The sequence below is a fragment of the Dermochelys coriacea genome, chromosome 4 (assembly GCF_009764565.3).
Source record: "Dermochelys coriacea isolate rDerCor1 chromosome 4, rDerCor1.pri.v4, whole genome shotgun sequence".
Lineage (NCBI taxonomy): Eukaryota > Metazoa > Chordata > Testudines > Dermochelyidae > Dermochelys > Dermochelys coriacea.
The window spans coordinates 138,226,953-138,245,747 of record NC_050071.1 but is presented as its reverse complement, the minus strand read 5'-3'; the positions used below and the strand labels follow the sequence as shown (position 1 = coordinate 138,245,747).

Below are 18,795 nucleotides of genomic sequence, written 5' to 3'. Positions count from 1 at the left end.
GGCTAGGGACACCATTCCTTACCCATCCTGGCTAATAGCCATTAATGGACTTAACCTCTATGAATTTATCCAGTTCTCTTTTAAACCCTGATATAATCCTAGCCTTCACAACCTCCTCAGGCAAGGAGTTCCACAGGTTGACTGTGCACTAAGTGAAGAACAACTTCCTTTTATTTGTTTTAACTGCTGCCCATTAATTTCATTTGGTGGCCCCTAGTTCTTATATTATGGGAACAAGTAAATAACTTTTCCTTATTCACTTTCTCCACACCACTCATGATTTTAGATACCTGTATCATATCCCCCCTTAGTCTCCTCTTTTCCAAGCTGAAAAGTCCTAGCGTCTTTAATCTCTCCTCATATGGGACCCGTTCCAAACCTGTAATCATTTTAGTTGCCCTTCTCTGAACCATTTCTAATGCCAGTATATCTTTTTTGAGATGAGGGGACCACATCTGTACACAGTATTCAAGATGTGGGCATACCATGGATTTATATAAGGGCAATAAGATATTCTCCATCTTATTCTCTATCCCTTTTTCAATGATTCCTAACATCCCGTTTGCTTTTTTGACTGCTGCTGCACATTGCGTGGACGTCTTCAGAAAGTATCCATGATGACTCCAAGATCTTTCTCCTGATTAGTTGTAGCTAAATTAGCCCCCCATCATATTGTATGTATAGTTGGGGTTATGCTGCCTGTTGATATTTATGTACTGCTTTTGGAGCCTCTTGGGCTGAAAGGTGCATGATGAAATGTAACTGTTAGGAAACATTCTTCTGCCAGGAGCAAAGCAGCGAACCGCCCCATCCTAGGACTTCAAGGGAAGGTGAGGGCCATGCCAACTCTGCTCACTAACCCCCAGCGGCCCCGATTGACTGTGCCAATTAAAGGAAACTTGTAGATGTGAACTCATGTCTTGCCATGTTTGGAATAAGCACCAAGGAGCAAATGATTCCTTCTTCACTGACCTCACATCCTCGACCCTGGATTATTAGCAGTGCTAGTTGGTGTGAAAAGCAATGCCTTGTATTTTTTAAGGGAAATGAGTGACGATGGTGGTGGCATGTCTAAGTAGCTGCAGCAGGCGCTATATATACAGGCACCCTGGGAGGAGCGAAGACAAAACCTGGAGGGCTTTCCTGAGCCCACTCGAGAGCGAAGCAGGGTCAGCAGCAGCCACCATGTCTCAGAACACTCTCGCCATCTGCGTCTTGTGGCTCCTGGCTCTCTCCTCGGCCTGTTACATCCAGAACTGCCCCATCGGAGGAAAGCGATCGGTCCTGGACATGGATGTCAGAAAGGTACGTGATGCTTTCCTTAGCGTCAGGCTGTTACAGTGAATCTGGGTAAAGAGTCCTCATTGACAGCCTGTAAGCGTGACGGTCCCAAGCTGCCCTGATACTGCGCCAAAGCCCTCAACTCCCACCCAAAAGGATCGCATCCAGGGCACGAAAGGAGAGATTGCTGGCAAGGGACTGAGCTGTGCCAGCTGCGATGGCAGCTGGCTAAACCCTAGTAACTAGACACGCATATGTTTTGATACCCTGATCAACACCACGAGCAGCTAGACTCTGGCTCACCAACTCCCTTTACATAGCTGTGGTGTGAATTTTGTAAAGCTTTGAACAAGCATTAACTAACATTCATTACCAAGTCCCTCTTTTACTTCCCTTCTCCTGTCCCCCATTCCAACTGTCTCTGTGTTCAATGTTCAGCCAATTAGGAAAGCATAGACTGTAGCGTATGCCAAACTCGTGGGCAGTAGAGAAGTGCATCTTGTGATTGTCAGGACTTCATTCAGCCTCTTTAAATAATATATTACCTTTGCAGCTGAAAGTATGTTTAAAAAACAGTGGAACACATGCATGAGCCCCTTTGCCGATGAGTGGTAAGCAGCCAGACTTTTCAGCCTTGGTCTTGCAGTTAAAGCAGGATGGAGACTGAGAGGGAGGCCGGAGATCTGGATTCAATCCCCAGCTCTGTTACAGACACCCTGTGTGATCTTGGGCAAGTCCTTTAATCTCTCTGTGCCTTAGTTCCCCCTCTGTACACTGGGGATAATAATCTTTCCTTTAGCTGTCTTATCTCTTTAAAGTGTAAATCCTCTGGGGCTGGCTTTATGTGCGTATGTATGGCACCTGGCCCAATCGGGTCCCATTTCAATTAGGTTCTCCAGCCACTATTGTACTAGAGTTATCAGGCCAGCTGTATTGAGGACATCAGAAGTCTAGTTTGGTGGTGAATTGTAAATACTGTTACGAGTGTAGCTGTCTATATCAGATTGCCTTATAGGCAGGACTGGGAGCAGCCTCTATTTTGAAGGTTGTTCCATACTTCCCCATATAGGTCTGTGTTTTCAGTTCCTGATATCTTTGCCAAACTTCAACTGCTTGGTTTGAAATGTACTATGCTGGGTGTCTGCCTCAGCCTCAATTTTCTTTTGAAAGGTTCAGCTACAATATCTTGGTCACTTCCAAGAATGAGATGTGGGGGGGGAGCATACACTGTTTTGCCCATATTAAAAAACAAATTTGTACATCTGTTTTGTTGAGGCGCTCTAGCATCCCCCTTCTTTGGAGACGGGACCTGAAATTTGGGAGTGGGGTCGTCCTGGTATCAGGGATGTGCCTTTTGCCAGCCCCGTGGAATAAATCACTCAAATTTGGCCATGTTACAAGCCTCTGTACTTACTTAATAGAGAGGTGTTAGAGATTGGCAGCTAAATTCTCTGAAGATTCCATCTGCACTGAGCATGTGTCAGCCCCTCACAGGTGCTACCTGGGACTGGCCTGTGTATGACCCATTCCCACAGAATGACTGAGCATGCTCCAGCCCGGGACTGCTGGGGCTGAGCAGGCCTTTCCCTGCAATTGTGTTCCCAGTTGCTGTGGGCAGGCGGGCGGGGAGAGGGCACTGCGATGCCAGGCACCAGAGCTAACAGCGGAGAAGATTCTCTCCTGTGCTCTCAGCAACACGCCGGTGGGTGCCCAAGAAGCTTGGAAGAGAAGGAAGAAGCTGCCTGACTCAGATGCAGAGGGGATGAGAATCGGATTGGGGCAGTGGCAGCGGGGCTAACTTGGAGCAAGGAGCCTTGAGGGGGCCGAGCGCACATGCTAATAGGCTTGTGCTGAAACACAGAGGAAAACACCACAGGGATGCAGGCAAATAATCTGTGTCGCATGTCAGGAATGCCGGCCGGTGGGAAGTGGCCAGCCAAGAAACAGCTGTGATAGACCAGCAGGAGGCCGCTGGCTAGTTACTGAGCGCTGGCTTTGGGAGAAGAGCAGGGTGGGCCACATAAGGGGCAGTCGCTGGCTGAGACGAGTTTTCAGTGCTCTGCTACATGTTCCTTCAGCTGCCTGTCCATTCTTGGGGAGCAGGCACAGTCAGCTCTGGGGGAGAAAAGGCCTGCAGCCTTTCCAAACCTATGCCACAATGTCAAGAGCTATTTTGCTCAGGAGGAAGATTTTACTGATCATCTTCTGAGTCAGTCTGTATAGATATAATGCGTATCCTGTACACATGAGAGGAGATATCATCCCCAGTATCAGCTACACTGGGGGACAAGAGGGCAAAGGGAATGACTCCAATCATACTCCCTGTAACGCCATTTAATCAAATGGTTCTGAGGGAGGCAAAATCTTCTGGAGCAATATTTCCCTAAGGGGGGAGGCCACTGCATAAGAGATGCTGGTTAGAGCCACAATTTGGGTGAGGAGGGAATACATTTGCGCTGGTTAGATTCGAGAAAGCTACCCAGCGATTACTGATGTATTAAAATAAGATGTAATTCTGCTCTCTGTTGAACCCATGCAACTGTAGCCAATGAGGCTGGGACGGTGCAACTAAAAGCAAAGTCCGGGGGTGGGGGTGAGGTCTATATTCATTCATGTGACCTGCATTTTGTACCGTTTCTTCAAAGCATCCCTTTTCCTAGCCAATGAACTCCTAGATCAAATGTTAGGATCTGGCTGCTTTCAAGTGGGTAGGGCTGCCAGGAGCTTTAACCCTGAACTGATACACAAAGGCACCAGTGTTTGGTAGAACCCATAGCAATAGCTGCTCCACTGCCCGCCTCGGGTCATTGATCTTCAGGCAAAACTTGGGGACTTTCACATAAAAATCATCATCTAGCTGGGGCCTAGGAAAACTGTTAGCGCAGCTAAACACTGTGTTTAATAAAAGAAATACACAGCAGAATACACTAGGAGACCCAGCCCAGCAAGCGGAGCGGAGTTCTCTAAATAGGAGTCACATGCCAAGTATGAAACGCTACTGTGGTCAGTGGAGTTACACCCTGGATTAGTTTAGCCCAATTTGTTCAGGATGGTCTCACCTATTTATTAAAGGGGCACTGTCTAAAACAATGTTTCCAAACAATTCCCTCCCTGGGCTGGCAACTAACAGCGTCAATTATTTAACAATCACAAAACAAAATGATCCTTTATCCCTCCCACTCCCAGGTTGTGTTTGCTTCCCCCACCGCAACCCTCACACACATGCACACCCCTGAGCTAGAATAATGACACCAGCACTGGTCAATTTCAGTTTGGGGTGCTGATAGTTATTTTCACTCCATGTATCTGATGAAGTGGGTTTTAACCCATGAAAGCTTATGCCCAAATACATTTGTTAGTCTCTATGATGCCACAAGGACTCCTAGTTATTTTCTAGTCAGTTTCACTTTCTGGGGATGCGAGCCCAGGTTATTGTGGTTGGGGTTCTGACCCCTCCAGAGACCATATCATTTCCCACCACACCCAGTTCCACAGAGAGATCCCATGATAACATTTCGTTTCCTTGTAAAGTTTCTAATACCAGTTGAAAAACTAGAACTGAAGCACTAGGCCTGAGCAGAGCATACAGGGGCTCCTTAAATACTGGCAGATGATAGCAGAAAGACACCATCCTAAGGGCTTAATGGACTGATCGCAGTGGCAGTCTTTCCAATGGGCTTTGAATCAAGACCCAAGCAACTAGGGGTGCTGTTTTCCCCATTAACCAGCCTTTGGGTTTCTCTCTCCCACCAGTGCATCCCCTGTGGGCCTAGGAACAAAGGCCACTGCTTTGGCCCTAGCATCTGCTGTGGAGCGGAGATGGGATGCTACTTCGGTACTTCAGAAACCCTGCGATGTCAAGAAGAGAATTACCTGCCGACACCCTGCGAGTCTGGCAGGAAGCCATGCGGGCCCAGTGGTGGGACCTGCGCAGCCCCTGGGATCTGCTGTAACAACGGTAAGAGAGCACTTGCTTAGCTTTGACTTTAACCATAGCTCCATATGAACTAGAGCACAATCCCTCCCACACCCACAATTTATGGCTGTTAAAGTAACACTTCCTATCTATTCGCAATACTCCCATGCACTTTTAACATGAGGAAAACGGGCCTTGTGATTAAGAAATTGGGGGGGAGGGAGGAAGAGGAGATGGGGTTTAGTAGATACGAGCTTTACCCTGCCTCTGCTACAGACTCCCTGAGGGATCCTGGGCCAGTTGCTTAACTACTTCATGCCTCAGTTTCCCCATCAGTAAAGTAGGGATCATTATACTTTCAGCCTCACAGCTACAGTCACTGATGTTTGGAAAGCACTTGGAGATCTCTGGAAGGCACGCAGTGGCACCGTTACCTCAGTGCTGGCGCATGCACCAGTGGCAAGAGTTCTGCAAAGGCCGTGGGCCATTATCTACTGCTCAGGCCATAGTCTTTGTGGACAGAGAAGAAGTGGGGAAGTTAATATGGGTGGCAGACCAGCCAGTTTCCTCCTTTCCCAGAGAAGAGAAATCTCAATTAGCCTGGTCATTGCCTTCATTGCTGCAGGCAAAGTTAGCAGCAGTATCACACCAGGCCAAACCCCATGCACAGAAGTGAAACTCACCCAGCAGGAATAGTTTATAATAGCTTTCCCTTTGCAGGAAAGGCACCACACACACATCCTAGGCCAGACCCTCAGACATGTATCTTTGTATAGTACCATACTCTTCCATGGAGCTATATGCATTTACATCAGCTGAGGATCTGGCCTAAGGTGTTATCCAGCAGAGCTATACGTAACTCCAGTGGCCAAGTGCATGCAGCGTTTCCTTTTACGTGCTTTTGTTTCTCTTCAGAGGGCTGCAAGGTGGACTCGGCCTGTGACCAAGAATCGCCGTTTTCCTAGACCACCCACTACACAGAAGGGATGAAGCCACATGATTTGCCATCTAGGAGGCTTTGCAAGACCAAAAGCCAGTCCAATAGGACGCATTAATCCTGGCCGTGCTGCACCTCTGCAGTCACTTAAATGACATCCCCAGCTAGAAATAAAACTTGTACCAAAAAAATCCTGATATTTCTTTTTTTGCCCCCTGGCTTTGTAACAAACTCAACAGTTTTGCTGTCTGCTTAGCTGGGAATCACATCCCCGCTCTGGAAAGGAGATGCTGCTTCTTGGTACAGCCTGGATGAGGGAGGGGAGGAACGTAGGTGATTTACCTAAGCAGGCAGTTAAGGACCAGGACAGGGATTTTTGTGATGCTTTCCAGTGGTCCCCAAGATTGGGAGGCAGCATGCTACCACCTGCCCTTAGCATGAGGGAGCCTTGTCTGTGCCTGCCCAGGATCAGCTCCCTGACACCTCTGGCAACACAAACACGCCCCCTCCAGGCCTACGCCTATAGAGAAAACAAACATAAGTTTATTTAGCAAGTGCAGAGATTCAAGGGATAGCATGAAGCAACACTGGAAACAAATGGCTACATGTCAAATAAAATTCCAACATGCATTTTAGACCCTAGACTTAAGTAACAAGATAATCTCCTGTCTAATGCAGTATTAGTCACCAGCACTTTACAGCCAGGCCTGGCTGGGATCCCTCTTTCATGAGACGTAACACGGCGTCAGCTTGCCGCCTTGGTGAAAGGATCAAGGGTGCACCTTGGCAGCTCCGGTGATATCCCCACAAGCCATCGGCCTTATTTGTAAACTGTATGCCCCCTGCTGGTTGTTTTTTCATGTACACCTCTTTCTTCTTGACTGCACAGTCTCTCGATAGCCACCTTACGTACCACCCTTTGGCATACTAACGTATATACCTGGCCCAGGGGATCCCTGACAGCCCATAGGCACCTCCTGGGCCCTCTGTCAGTTGGCTTCAAGAGGTCCCTGGGTCACAGTTTTATCCAGCACCCGAGGGAGGTTCTCTGGAAAGTACCTTTTCAGAAAAGAAAAGGTCAGTGCATGCTGAGGACCTGGAAAGCCATACTAGGAATTAAGAGTATGGGGAATTGTACGTGTGCTCAGATCAATGGCCCTGCCACCCAGATGCTCGAGGTGCTATCCCAAAAGGATGGATGTGGGATTGAGGAGGTAATGCTAGAAAAAGAGGGGAATGTGGTGCTGCTGTTAAAAAGTAATCAGAGGAAATATAACTACGAAGGATTTTGAAGCACCTAAAGGCAGCATATGCACTGAAAAGCAAAGTCCTCTTTTTAACTTGCTGGGTAGATAGTTCAGTAGGTAATAAGAACATAAGAACAGCCACACTGGGTCAGATCAAAGGTCCATCTAGCCCAGTATCCTGTCTTCCAACAGTGGCCAATGCCAGGTGCCCCAGAGGGAATGAACAGAACAGGTCATCATCAAGTGATCCAGCCCGTCGCCCATTCCCAGCTTCTGGCAAACAGAGGCTAGGGACACCTTCACTATCCATCCTGGCTAATAGCCACTGACGGACCTATCCTCCAGGAATTTATCTAGTTCACCAGTTCTCAAACTGTGGGTTGCGACCCCCTTTTAATGGGGTCGCCAGAGCTGGCTTAGAGTTGCTGGAGTTCAGGGCTGAAGCCTGAGTCCTAGTGCCGAAGCCTGAGGTATTCAGCCCTGGGTGGCAGGGCTCAGGTTACAGGCCCCCAGGCTGGGGCTGAAACCCTTGGGCTTCAGCTTTGACCCCTTCCCTGCCCAGGGCAGTGAGAATCAGATGGACTCAGGCTTCAGTTCCCACTCCTGGGGTCGTATAGTAATTTTTGTTGTCAGAAGAGGGTCGCGGTGCAATGATGTTTGAGAACCCCTGATCTAGTTCTGTTTTGAACTCTGTCATGTGTTAAAAGATGCCTGGGGGGGGTGGTGGGGGGGAACGACAGGGGACAGAAGAGTTTAAACAAGGCAGAATATTGGAAGCCCAAAGGAGGCCCCTTCAATCAGAAAAGAACCTTGGTCATTCACAGCTCTCTGAACAACTCACTCAGTAACTGTCACAACAAAAGCTAGAACAGGTCAGGAAACAGAATCTCCATTCTGTGAGAAGCTCCAACATTGGGGGGGGAAAAAAAACAAAACAAAACTTCATTCAGATTCAGAACAGAGATCAAAAAATTTCTACAAACGAACTCCTGAACTTTTGCATTGATAGCATCAAAATGTTTTGTCTTGACTTTTATATTATCCAATCTATTTGTTATACAGATTAAATAATGTAATATTAAACTTACTATATTAAAACCTAAACAAATTAAAATTAAATGCTTCCACTATTTGTCAAATATTGATTGAAATCTCCATCCTCCCAGTCATTTATGTTGTATAGAAAGGTTCTACCACGCAATTTAAAAGGAAGTGTTTTGATCAGGGACTTCATGGCAGGTGGGGGATGGAGTGCCCCAATAATAATAAGACCATGAATGTTTGGAAGAAGTGCCGGCTCAATAAAACCTCCAGATTAAGAATCAATCAATCAATCAATGAACAGGAAAAACAGAGTAGTGAATTGCAGAGTCCACACTCTTGATATGAGGAGCAAGCCACATGGAGTGCTACAGGGGTCAGTAATGAGACTTGTCATAAGTTTCATTAATGATCTACAGTAGGATTCCCAGCCTTTTCCATACTGGGAACCCTGAGATCCTTCCCTCATCTAGTCAGGACTCTCTCCCATTTAACAACATGGGAAGGATAGAGTGGTCCCTGCATCAAGCAAGCAAATTCAGCCATGATCAAGTTTGCCAGTGACACCAAAACCAGGAGGACAAATCCGTGAGGACTGAACCAAACCATGACAGCCAGCAGGGATTAGAAATGTGAGCAAAGCATGATTCAGTACTTACAAATCCTAAGGCCACCTAGTGGAACGAACAACAGAATCCAGAGGACGGCTGTCTGGCAAGTAAATATGAGAAAGATCTAGGGTGGGAACAAGTGGTGAATTCAGTGTCAGCGTCAAGTTAGATCTCATTACAAGGGCACAGTTAAGAGTGCTTGTACGTCTCAACTGTGTGTTTCCATAATTTCAAACATGTGGATTTCTCTTAAAAAGTTTGACCTTAACTCTGAATTGCCCTGTTTTTTAATGTTTTTCCTCACATTTTTATAACTACAAAACTTCTTGTAAAGATTTTTTTTTCAACTTTAATTTGAGGATAAGTGCTCTCAACCTTAACTGGAGTATAAAAGATTTTTGTCTAGAAGGAGGGTTAGTTAAGGGGTAATCAGAGGAAGCAGCACTATGAGAACAGAAAGAAATTAACCAAAAAGAATTTATGCTGTAAATCAGTAACAGATCTTTTGATACCAAGATCTTTTGGCTACAGCGTAGTTTTCCCCAAGGAATCAGAGAAATGTAGCACTGGAAGGGACGTAAAGAGTTCATCTAGTCCAGCTCCCTATGCTGAGGCTGGACCAAGTAAACCTAGACCATTCCTGACAAGTGTTTGTTCAATCTCTTCTTAAAAATCTCCAATGGGGATTCCTCAACCTCCTGTGGAAGCCTGTTCCAGCACTTAACTATCCTCACAGAAAGTTTTTCCTAATATCTAACCTAACTCTCCTTTGCTGTAGATGAAGCTCATTACTTCTTGTCCTACTTTCAGAGGACATAAAGAGCCCTTAACATATTTGAAGACTTTTCAGGTCCCCACTCAAACTGGAGAGAGGTCTTCTCTCTCCAGTTGGTCCATATCTTTCTTGAAGTGTGGTGCCCAAAAATGAACACAATACTCCAGTTAAGCCCTCACCAGTGCCATACAGATCAGGACAATTACTTCCCATGTGTTACATACAAAACTCCTATTAATACACTCCAGAATTATATTAGCCTTTTCGCAACTGCATCACATTGTTGACTCTCATTCATTTTGTGGTCTACTATAACCCCTCCAGATCCTTTTCTGTAGAACTACCACCTATCGTTATTCTCCATTTTGTAGTTGTGCATTTGATTTTTCCTTCCTAAGTGCAAATACTTTGCACTTGTCTTTGCTGAATTTCATCTTGTTGATTTCAGACCAATTCTCCCATATATCAAGGCCCTTTTGAATTCTAATTCTGTCCTTCAAAATGCTTGCAACTCTCAAACTTGGCATCATCTACAAATTTTATAAGCATTCTTTTCACTCCATTATTGAAGTCATGAATGAAAATATTGAATAGTGGCAACCCAAGAGACTCCTGCAGGACCCCACTAGGTAAGTCCTCCCAGTTTGACAGCTAACCATTGATATCTGCTCTTCAAGTAAATCTTTCAACCAGTTATGCAACCACCTCATGATGTTGATGTTAATTTCATCAACAACCATATTTCCCTAGTTTCTTATGAGAATGTCACATGGGACTGTCTCAAAAGCCTGACTAAAATCAAGAGGTTTAACATCTACAGCTTCCTCCCATCCATTAGGTCAGTAACCCTGTCAAAGAAGGACATTAGGTTGGAATGTTTAGAAAACAGTTTAGGAAAGTGATAGAAGGCCCATGACTAAGCATCCAGTGATGGAAAAAACCTACCGGAGCACAAATCCTTGGAATATTTTTCAGGGAATAATCTTGAACTGGCAGAGATTTGACTGGGCACTCAGACACTGCAAAGATGGAAGCTATATAAGCTCATAGACAGATGTATTCAACTAATACTTCTGAACGACTGTGCCTAAGAAATTAAGAACTACAGTGCTGTAAAAAACACATTCCTTTATTTCGGAGACAACAGCAATTTGTCCCAAAGCAAAGGGACATGAGCTATGAAGCAGGTGACAGCCTTTCAAGGCAGGAATTGTGACTGGCACCAAAGGGCTGTTTGTCAAAATGAAATTTCAGTCGACTTGTATGCATGATGCTCCTTTCCCCTTGCTTCTGCCCTGAGCACAGCATCTGGATGGAAGCCATAGGAAAGTCTCCCATCTGAATTGTCCCGATCAAGAGAGCCTCTAGGACGGCATGCTCTGCTTGACGATGCGCCCTTCTTTATCGATGGCAAAGTTGTAGTTGCGAGGGTTATCCAGGCACTCTTCAATTTGCTCATCCAAGTTTTCAGGGGTGATGAAATTTCTGGCTTCCTCCTAAAATCAATTAAAAGTGGAAGCCAACTGTCAGTGTGTGCACCATTTGTGCCCACCGAGGCAGCTGATTAGACACAGAACAGGGAATGAGACTATGTTTCAGTGCGGAGGGGTCGGGGCTCTGCACTCTGACATTGTCCACTTGCCCTGATCTGATGCCAGGGTGCAGCTGATGAAACAGGCATGAACTGGAGAGGGATTAAGCACCCCCAGAAATTCTCCTTTAGCTTCTCACCCCAACTCCAATCTCAATTCAAATGCAACGGAGCATGCACAGTTCCTACCCCACAGGGCGGCTTCTCCCATAACTTGCGTTTATGGGGCCTGGAGTGGCTCTTCCAGCAGCAGCCCTGAGGATCTCAACCCTCATTCAGGAAGACAAAGCCTGGAGACCACAACAAAGATTCTCATTACCCCTCCAGAGGGGCTCAGGACTCATCAGGAGCAAAGGAGAGCTTGGCACTGTAATATTCTTATTGAGGAAACCCTGGAAACACATGAATCCCCATCTCCCACCCAAATTTATTCCCCAACCTGCTCTCAAAGGTCTCAGGCAGGACATCCTTATTGCACCCCAAGATCATCAAGGCGGCTCCTTGAGGCAGCTGGGAAGGCAGGAGTTTGCCACAGAGCAACATAAGCCCCTTCTCCCCTCTCCAGGGTGTGAGCCTGGTGCCTCCACAGAACTCCCAACCCATGGGTACCAAACAGAACAGTGGGTGACAGCAGGTTACAATTTGAGGGGTTCACAAAGTCACCTCAACACAGTCAAAAACACAGTGATCACTGCCCTCAAACCCAAGCCTTCCATACCTGCAACTGTAGAACCTCTCTCTCCTTCTGCTTAAGAAAATCCTCCATTAACCTGGCATGGTTGAGGGCTCCTTGTAACTTACGGTCCTGCAATTCTTCCTCCTCTCTTCTGAGTCGCTCCTCCCTGTCACACGAGCACAAGAGAAATCGGGTACTGGTGAGACCTCCTCAGGACAATGGGAGGCACAGCACAGCAGCCTTGCAGGGAAGTGTTTAATGTTCAGGTGAAACCTCCCCCTCTCCCATGGGAGAGGATGGTGAAGCAAGGTGCTAGCAGGCCTAGCAGAAGATGATGGGGGTGGTGAAGGGTTCAACATAACAGATATGGGGCTTGAAGTCCTAGCTATTCACAGAACAGGGACAGCTTGGGCAACGACAATGAAAATTCCCCTCATACATACATAGTATAACTAATGCAATGGTGTACAAAAGAAGAGAGAATTCAGTGCAGAAAAAAAAAAGTCACTAAAAGGGGTGATCTTTACATTTGTATTCTCTGTATTAATTCTTTTTTCATCAAGCCACCATGAAAAATTCAGATGATGCTGAGAGTTTATAATCTGTGGTTTGGTTTTTGCCATTTCAATGAGATTATTACAAAATAAAGGTTTTGAGCCCCTATTTAAAAGTGTCCTCAAATGTAACCGTAATACTGTCCATAATAAAAAAGGGAGGATACAGTTCAGTCTCTGTGATCTAGCCATTAAAGGAGCCATGCATTTTGTACAGAGGGCTGAACTGCCAGCAGCTAGTAATACCTCTTATTACAGTGGCCTGGGCTGGATTTAAGCTAGAGGTAGAGGGCTCCAGAAACCATTAGCCTACCTCAGAAGTCATATTTTAAAGAAACAATCAGTTTACCAAGCTTGTGACTTGATTACTAACTATAAGTATCAGGTTTCAGAGTAGCAGCTGTGTTAGTCTGTATCCGCAAAAAGAACAGGAGTACTTGTGGCACCTTAGAGACTAACAAATTTATTAGAGCATAAGCTTTTTATTAGAGCATAAACCCACTTCATCGGATGCATAGAACATATAGTAAGATAGATAGATAGATAGATAGATAGATATATATATATATATATATATATATATATATATATATATATATACATACACACACACACACACACACACACACAGCTAAATTGGATGTTACCAAACAAACTGTGAGAGGCTAATTAGTTAAGATGAGCTAAACAAATATTTAATAAAGGGCACTTCAGTCTAGCAGAGAAAGGTGTTAACACGATCCAATGGCTGGAAGTCGAAGCTAGACAAATTCAGACTGGAAATAAAGCACACATTTTTCACTGTAAGGGTAATTAACCATTGGAACAACTTACCAAGCGTTGTGGAGGATTCTCCATCATGGACAATTTTTAAATCAAGATGAGTATTTTTCTAAAAGATCTGCTGTAGAAGTTATTTTTTCAGGAAGTTCTATGACCTGTGCTATACAAGAGGTCAGACTAGACGATCACACTCTAAGGCCAGAAGGGACCGGCATGTAAGAACCTATAAATCCACATGCTCTCTGAATCACAGACCAGAGAAAGCTCCCCAAGACCCCTTGTGGTGGGGGAGGGGGATAGATCACAGACTCCCTGCGTACCTCTGGCATCTCACATGGTTTCATTGCACTGAAGCGGCACCCCAAGCCCTTCCTGCCACAGGCCTGAGGGCCACGTCTCACCTCTTTTTACGCAGCCGTTCGTTTTCAGCGTTGTTCCATGCCATCAGTTTCCGGTGCTCCTCCATCACCTCCTCCCCACTCTCTCTATCAAGGCGCTCCTCATGCTGCTTCCGCAACACCTCTTGCTTGAACTCCACCCTGGGACAGAGGAGAGAAAGGCCCTAAGCATGGCACAGTCACATCAGCATTGCTTTCCCCTGGATTACCAATGCTTCTGTCCTGGGAGATGGATTCTAAGGCAGGTCTTTCGCCAGCTAGCGGCCCTCACACGCCGGTGGGCCCTGAACACCACTACAAAGGGACACTGTCGGCTTGAACTGACGACTTCCCGACAGCCACCTGACGGCGCCATTTCCCTTTCCAAATGTTGGGGGGGAGGGTGTTTTTCTTAAAACCTGGGATTCTGAACATTTATAAGGCTTTCCCCCCCACCCCACGCACGCACACACACACACACACACTCCTGCTAAGTTTCAGAGTAGCAGCCACGTTAGTCTGTATGGCGCAAAAAGAAAAGGAGGACTTGTGGCACCTTAGAGACTAACAAATGTATTAGAGCATAAGCTTTCGTGAGCTACAGCTCACTTCATCGGATGCATTCAGTGGAAAATATTTCAATGGTATTTTCCACTGAATGCATCTGATGAAGTGAGCTGTAGCTCACGAAAGCTTATGCTCAAATAAATTTGTTAGTCTCTAAGGTGCCACAAGTCCTCCTTTTCTTTTTACTCCTGCTAAGGTTTCCAAGGGTCCTCTCAGCAAGGCAGCGCACAGGCCGGCCCTGTACACATGCCCGCCCGCTCCAGCACCCGGAGTAGTTGTTCTGGGGAGTGATGAAGCCACACACACACACCCACACACACACACACACACCCCGGGTCTGGACCTAGGCTCTCATTGCTTCCTGGGCACAGGCAGAGGCAAGAACGGGCATGTTAAGAGACCGCCCCGGCTCCCCAGCCCTGGGCAGGGTCGAGTGACCAGAGAGCAAGCGTGAAAAACCAGGACAGGCGGTGGTGGTTGGGGGGCGGGCACCTATATAAGAAAAAGCCCCACCCATCAGGACTGTCCCTATAAAATCAGGACCCCCGCCTCGGGCAGGGGGACGCACGAGGCTGCCCTCCGCTTCCTAGTGCCCCAGGCAGGGGGCCTGGGGAAAAGAAACCCCCGCCCCCGGGGAAATCTGCAAAGGCCGCGGCGGACACGGCACAGACCTGAGCGCCTGCAGCACGAGCCGGTAGTGCCGGTAGCGCTCGCTCACCACCAGCAGCTCGGCCGGCTCCACGGGCGGCGGCACCTTCAGCCTCCCGGCCTTGGACTTGGCGGGCGGGTCGTGGCGGGACTTGCGGCCCCGGGCCGGCACCAGCAGCGGCCGGCAGCGGCTCAGCGGGGCCCGGCAGCGGCTCAGCGCGGGCAGCATGGCGGTACCCCCGACCTCCGGCGGGGCGCCGCCATGGCCTTGACCCCTCGCCCGGAAGCGGATGCAGGAGGCCGGCCCCGGGCGGGGCAGGGGCATGACGGGAAATGTAGTTCTTTCGGGGGCGGCGACTGGTGGGCGGGGCAGCGTGGAGCGGGCCGGGCCAGGCCCCGCCCCCCGGGGTCTCTGTCTCCTCAGCCCCCCGCTCCCGCCTCCTTCTCCGGGCCTGCCCCACTCCTGAGGGCCGGGCTCCTGCCGCCCCCCCCCGGGCCTGCCCCACGGCTCAGGGCCGGGCTCCTGCCGCCCCCCCTCCCGAGCCTGCCCCACTCCTGAGGGCCGGGCTCCTGCCGCCCCCCCCCCGGCCTGCCCCACTCCTGAGGGCCGGGCTCCTGCCGCCCCCCCCCCCCCGGCCTGCCCCACGGCTCAGGGCCCGGCTCCTGCCGCCCCCCCTCCCGGGCCTGCCCCACTCCTGAGGGCCGGGCTCCTGCCGCCCCCCCCCCCCGGCCTGCCCCACTCCTGAGGGCCGGGCTCCTGCCGCCCCCCCCCCCGGGCCTGCCCCACTCCTGAGGGCCGGGCTCCTGCCGCCCCCCTCCCGGGCCTGCCCCACTCCTGAGGGCCGGGCTCCTGCTGCCCCCCCCCGGGCCTGCCCCATGGCTCAGGGCCGGGCTCCTGCTGCCCCCCCCAGGCCTGCCCCATGGCTCAGGGCTGGGCTCTTGTTGCCCCCCGGGCCTGCCCCACTCCTGAGGGCTGGGCTCCTGCTGCCCCTGGGGCTGCCCCACTGCTCAGGACTAGGCTACTGCTGCCCCTGGTCCTGTCCCACTCCTGAGAGCCGGGCTGCCCCCTGGGTCAGGGCCGGCCTCCTGCTACCTCCCGGGCCTGCCCCACGGCTCAGGGCCGGGCTCCTACTTCCCTCAGGTGTTCCCTACAGTTCAGGGCCCAGGTCCTGCTGCCCCACCACCCCTGGCCTGGCCCACCACTCAGAGCCAGGCTCCTTCTGCCTCCCGTGGCCTGCCCCAGTGCTCAGGGCAGGTGACCATTGCTCCTCAGAGAGAAGCAGCCCAAGGAGCGCACAAAACTGGTGGGAAAACCAAGACAGGCAAGAGTGACAAAGGACGGGACCGGTGTCCGACAGGGGGCAAGATGCTGCAGTGCATCACCCCAGCAACATGAGCCACCACAAGCACACCATGCCTGGCCTCCGTCCTATCCTGACTCCCTGTGGAATAGCCAGTCCCGGACACGGGCTTGGGCCTTATCGTCTAGGTCAGTGGTTTTTGGCCCACAGGCTACTTGTGGCCCAGTCAGCACAGCTGTGGCCCATGTGACATCCTCAGGGTTATAACTAGGGCAGGAGGGGCACCTGTCCTGATTGCAGAGCCAGCAGCGTGTGTGTGCGTGCAAAAATGGGGTAGTGCAGGATTGGGCCCACTGACATCAACTCCTCTGCCAGGATCAGGCCCAGCAGCATCAGCCCCCCCCTTCCCAGCAGGGTTGGGCCCAGCAGCATCTGCAGGAGGCCAGGGTGCTCAGCGCCCCCGTCCCTACAGGATCGTGGGTCCAGTGATCCTGCCTAGACCAGGCTCCCTGGCACTAGGACTTCAGCGACAGGCAGGCTGCAAGGCAGAGCTACTTGCAGTCACGGTAGGAGACCAGCAGGCATGGGGTGGGGGGTGCAAGGGACTAGGGAAAGTGGGAGGTGCAGGGAGCTAGGGCTGCAGGGAGGGGGTGCAGCCTGTGCATCTGGGACAGACTCTAGGTGGGGGAACTGGTGGCAGTCCTGGGGGGGGGGGCGCTAGATACTGGTGCACAGTCCCTGGATGGGAGGATTGAGTGCTGGGGGGCTGTCCTTGTGGGGACTGGGGGCAGTTCCTGGAGGGGCCATTCTGCCCTTGACAGGCACATGTGCCGGTCCAGTTTTTGGGGTCTGGATGCTGGGGGGACAGTCCCTGTCTGGGCAGGAGCTGGAGGGCAGTCCCTGGGTGGAGGGGCTGGGTGCATGGGGGACAGTCTGTGGCTGAAGGGGCAGCCCACACCGGGCAGGGCTCCCCATTTTTGCAGGCAAGCTCTACAGCCATGCTCTCCGGGCACTCAGCTCAGCCACGCTACTGCCAGTAGCAGTGCGGAAGTGAAGGTGGCAATACATTGTGCCATGCCACCGTTACAGTAAATGAATTAATTTTAACACTTAGTTTGCTAATTGAAAATGCTCTTGGTAGACATTTGCGAGTGGTCAAATGAAAGATACTATGTCAATTTTAATCATATTGCTGTTATAATAATTCTAAACCGTATTATTTTTGTAGATGTACAGGTAAGTATATATATTGTGTTGATGCGACCCACATAACACAGAAAGAACTATATATGCAGCTCACAATGATAAATAGGTTGAGAACCACTGGTCTGGGTGTTCCAGGGCCTGGGCATCAAAAAGAGCTTAAAGACCAGTGGTTGGCAACATTGTGCCTCTGACACAACAGAGCACTCTGCAAGCAGGATAAAGTGTCTCTGTGCAGGAGATGAATAGGGTTGTCAGGTGTCTGGTTTTCAACCAGAACACTTGGTCAAAAAGGGACCCTGGTGGCTCCAGTCAGCACAGCTGACTGGGCCGCTAAATGTCCAGTTGGCCACAGTGCCAGCGGGGCAGGCAGGCTCCATGCCTGGCTCTGTGTGACTCCTGGGAAGTGGCCAGCATGTCCCTCTGACTCCTAGGTGGAGGGGCAGCCAGGGGGGCTCTGCAGGCTACCCCCGCCCACAGGTGCCGCCCTGAGTGCTGGCTCCGCAGCTCCCATTGGCCAGACAAACAAACAAACCCCTACCAAAACAAAACTCTCCAGTGCTAACACACATCACCCCCTGGGTGCATACCCTGGGGAGAGGATAAGAGGAAAGAACAAACCACATGTGACAGAGGGGTAGTCATGTCACTTAAGGTACTGCTGGCAGGTGCTCAGATACTACAGTTATGAGGATGACAGAAGAACCTTTATACAATACAATATAATGCCTTCATATAAATCATTCGTGTAGCCTCCTCTGGAAGCTGCATGCAGTACTGATTACCCCATCTGAGGAGATTCCAGTTATGGAAGGGGTTCAGAGAAGAGATGAAGAAAAGAGGATTCAGTGATGAAAATGATCAAAGGGCCTGAAAAAACTCTCCTGTGAAGGGAAATTGAAAAGACTGGGATTGTTACCATAGAAAGGCAATGAACATATATTAAAAGTATATTAAATATTGAATAGTATAGTGAGTGTAGATCAGGAGTTTTTGTGCTCCCTGAGTTTTTGTAATGCAAGAACAAGGGGACAGTCACTGAAACTGAGAGGGGGCAATTCAAAGTTGATAAAAAGAAATACTTTTGCACACAATAAGAAAAGGAGTACTTGTGGCACATTAGTCTCTAAGGTGCCACAAGTACTCCTTTTCTTTTTGCGAATACAGACTAACACGGCTGCTACTCTGAATTTTGCACACAATGTGTATTTAGGCTGTGGAACTCATTGCCACAGGCAGCTGTAGTGGCCAAGAATTCAGCAAGATTCAAAAAAGGTTTTGACGTTT

The 18,795-nt window shown here is 49.3% G+C and overlaps 2 protein-coding genes across 2 annotated transcripts; one reads left to right on the top strand and one right to left on the bottom strand.

The window, feature by feature from the left end:
• Positions 1 to 1,127: 1,127 nt before the first annotated feature.
• Positions 1,128 to 6,336, top strand: LOC119854883 (neurophysin 1-like). The gene is made up of 3 exons (XM_038400072.2): positions 1,128 to 1,305; positions 5,035 to 5,239; positions 6,113 to 6,336. The coding sequence occupies exons 1-3, from the start codon at positions 1,186 to 1,188 to the stop codon at positions 6,160 to 6,162; spliced, it is 375 nt and encodes a 124-aa protein (XP_038256000.1). The 5' UTR covers positions 1,128 to 1,185; the 3' UTR covers positions 6,163 to 6,336.
• A 4,583-nt stretch (positions 6,337 to 10,919) lies between these two features.
• On the bottom strand, positions 10,920 to 15,365 carry MRPS26 (mitochondrial ribosomal protein S26). The gene is made up of 4 exons (XM_038399667.2): positions 15,028 to 15,365; positions 13,814 to 13,951; positions 12,118 to 12,241; positions 10,920 to 11,304 (listed from the first exon to the last, which is right to left on the bottom strand). Exons 1-4 carry the CDS (start codon positions 15,327 to 15,329, stop codon positions 11,173 to 11,175), a joined length of 696 nt encoding a protein of 231 aa, XP_038255595.1. The 5' UTR covers positions 15,330 to 15,365; the 3' UTR covers positions 10,920 to 11,172.
• Positions 15,366 to 18,795: the final 3,430 nt, after the last annotated feature.

Coding starts and splice junctions, on each gene's coding strand:
- LOC119854883 (XM_038400072.2), top strand. CDS start 1,186: ATGTCTCAGAACACTCTCGCCATCTGCGTCTTGTGGCTCCTGGCTCTC. Junction 1,306..5,034: donor TGGACATGGATGTCAGAAAG/GTACGTGATGCT, acceptor CTCTCCCACCAG/TGCATCCCCTGTGGGCCTAG. Junction 5,240..6,112: donor TGGGATCTGCTGTAACAACG/GTAAGAGAGCAC, acceptor GTTTCTCTTCAG/AGGGCTGCAAGGTGGACTCG.
- MRPS26 (XM_038399667.2), bottom strand. CDS start 15,329: ATGCCCCTGCCCCGCCCGGGGCCGGCCTCCTGCATCCGCTTCCGGGCG. Junction 13,952..15,027: donor CTCGTGCTGCAGGCGCTCAG/GTCTGTGCCGTG, acceptor CCTCTGTCCCAG/GGTGGAGTTCAAGCAAGAGG. Junction 12,242..13,813: donor GAACGGCTGCGTAAAAAGAG/GTGAGACGTGGC, acceptor CTCGTGTGACAG/GGAGGAGCGACTCAGAAGAG.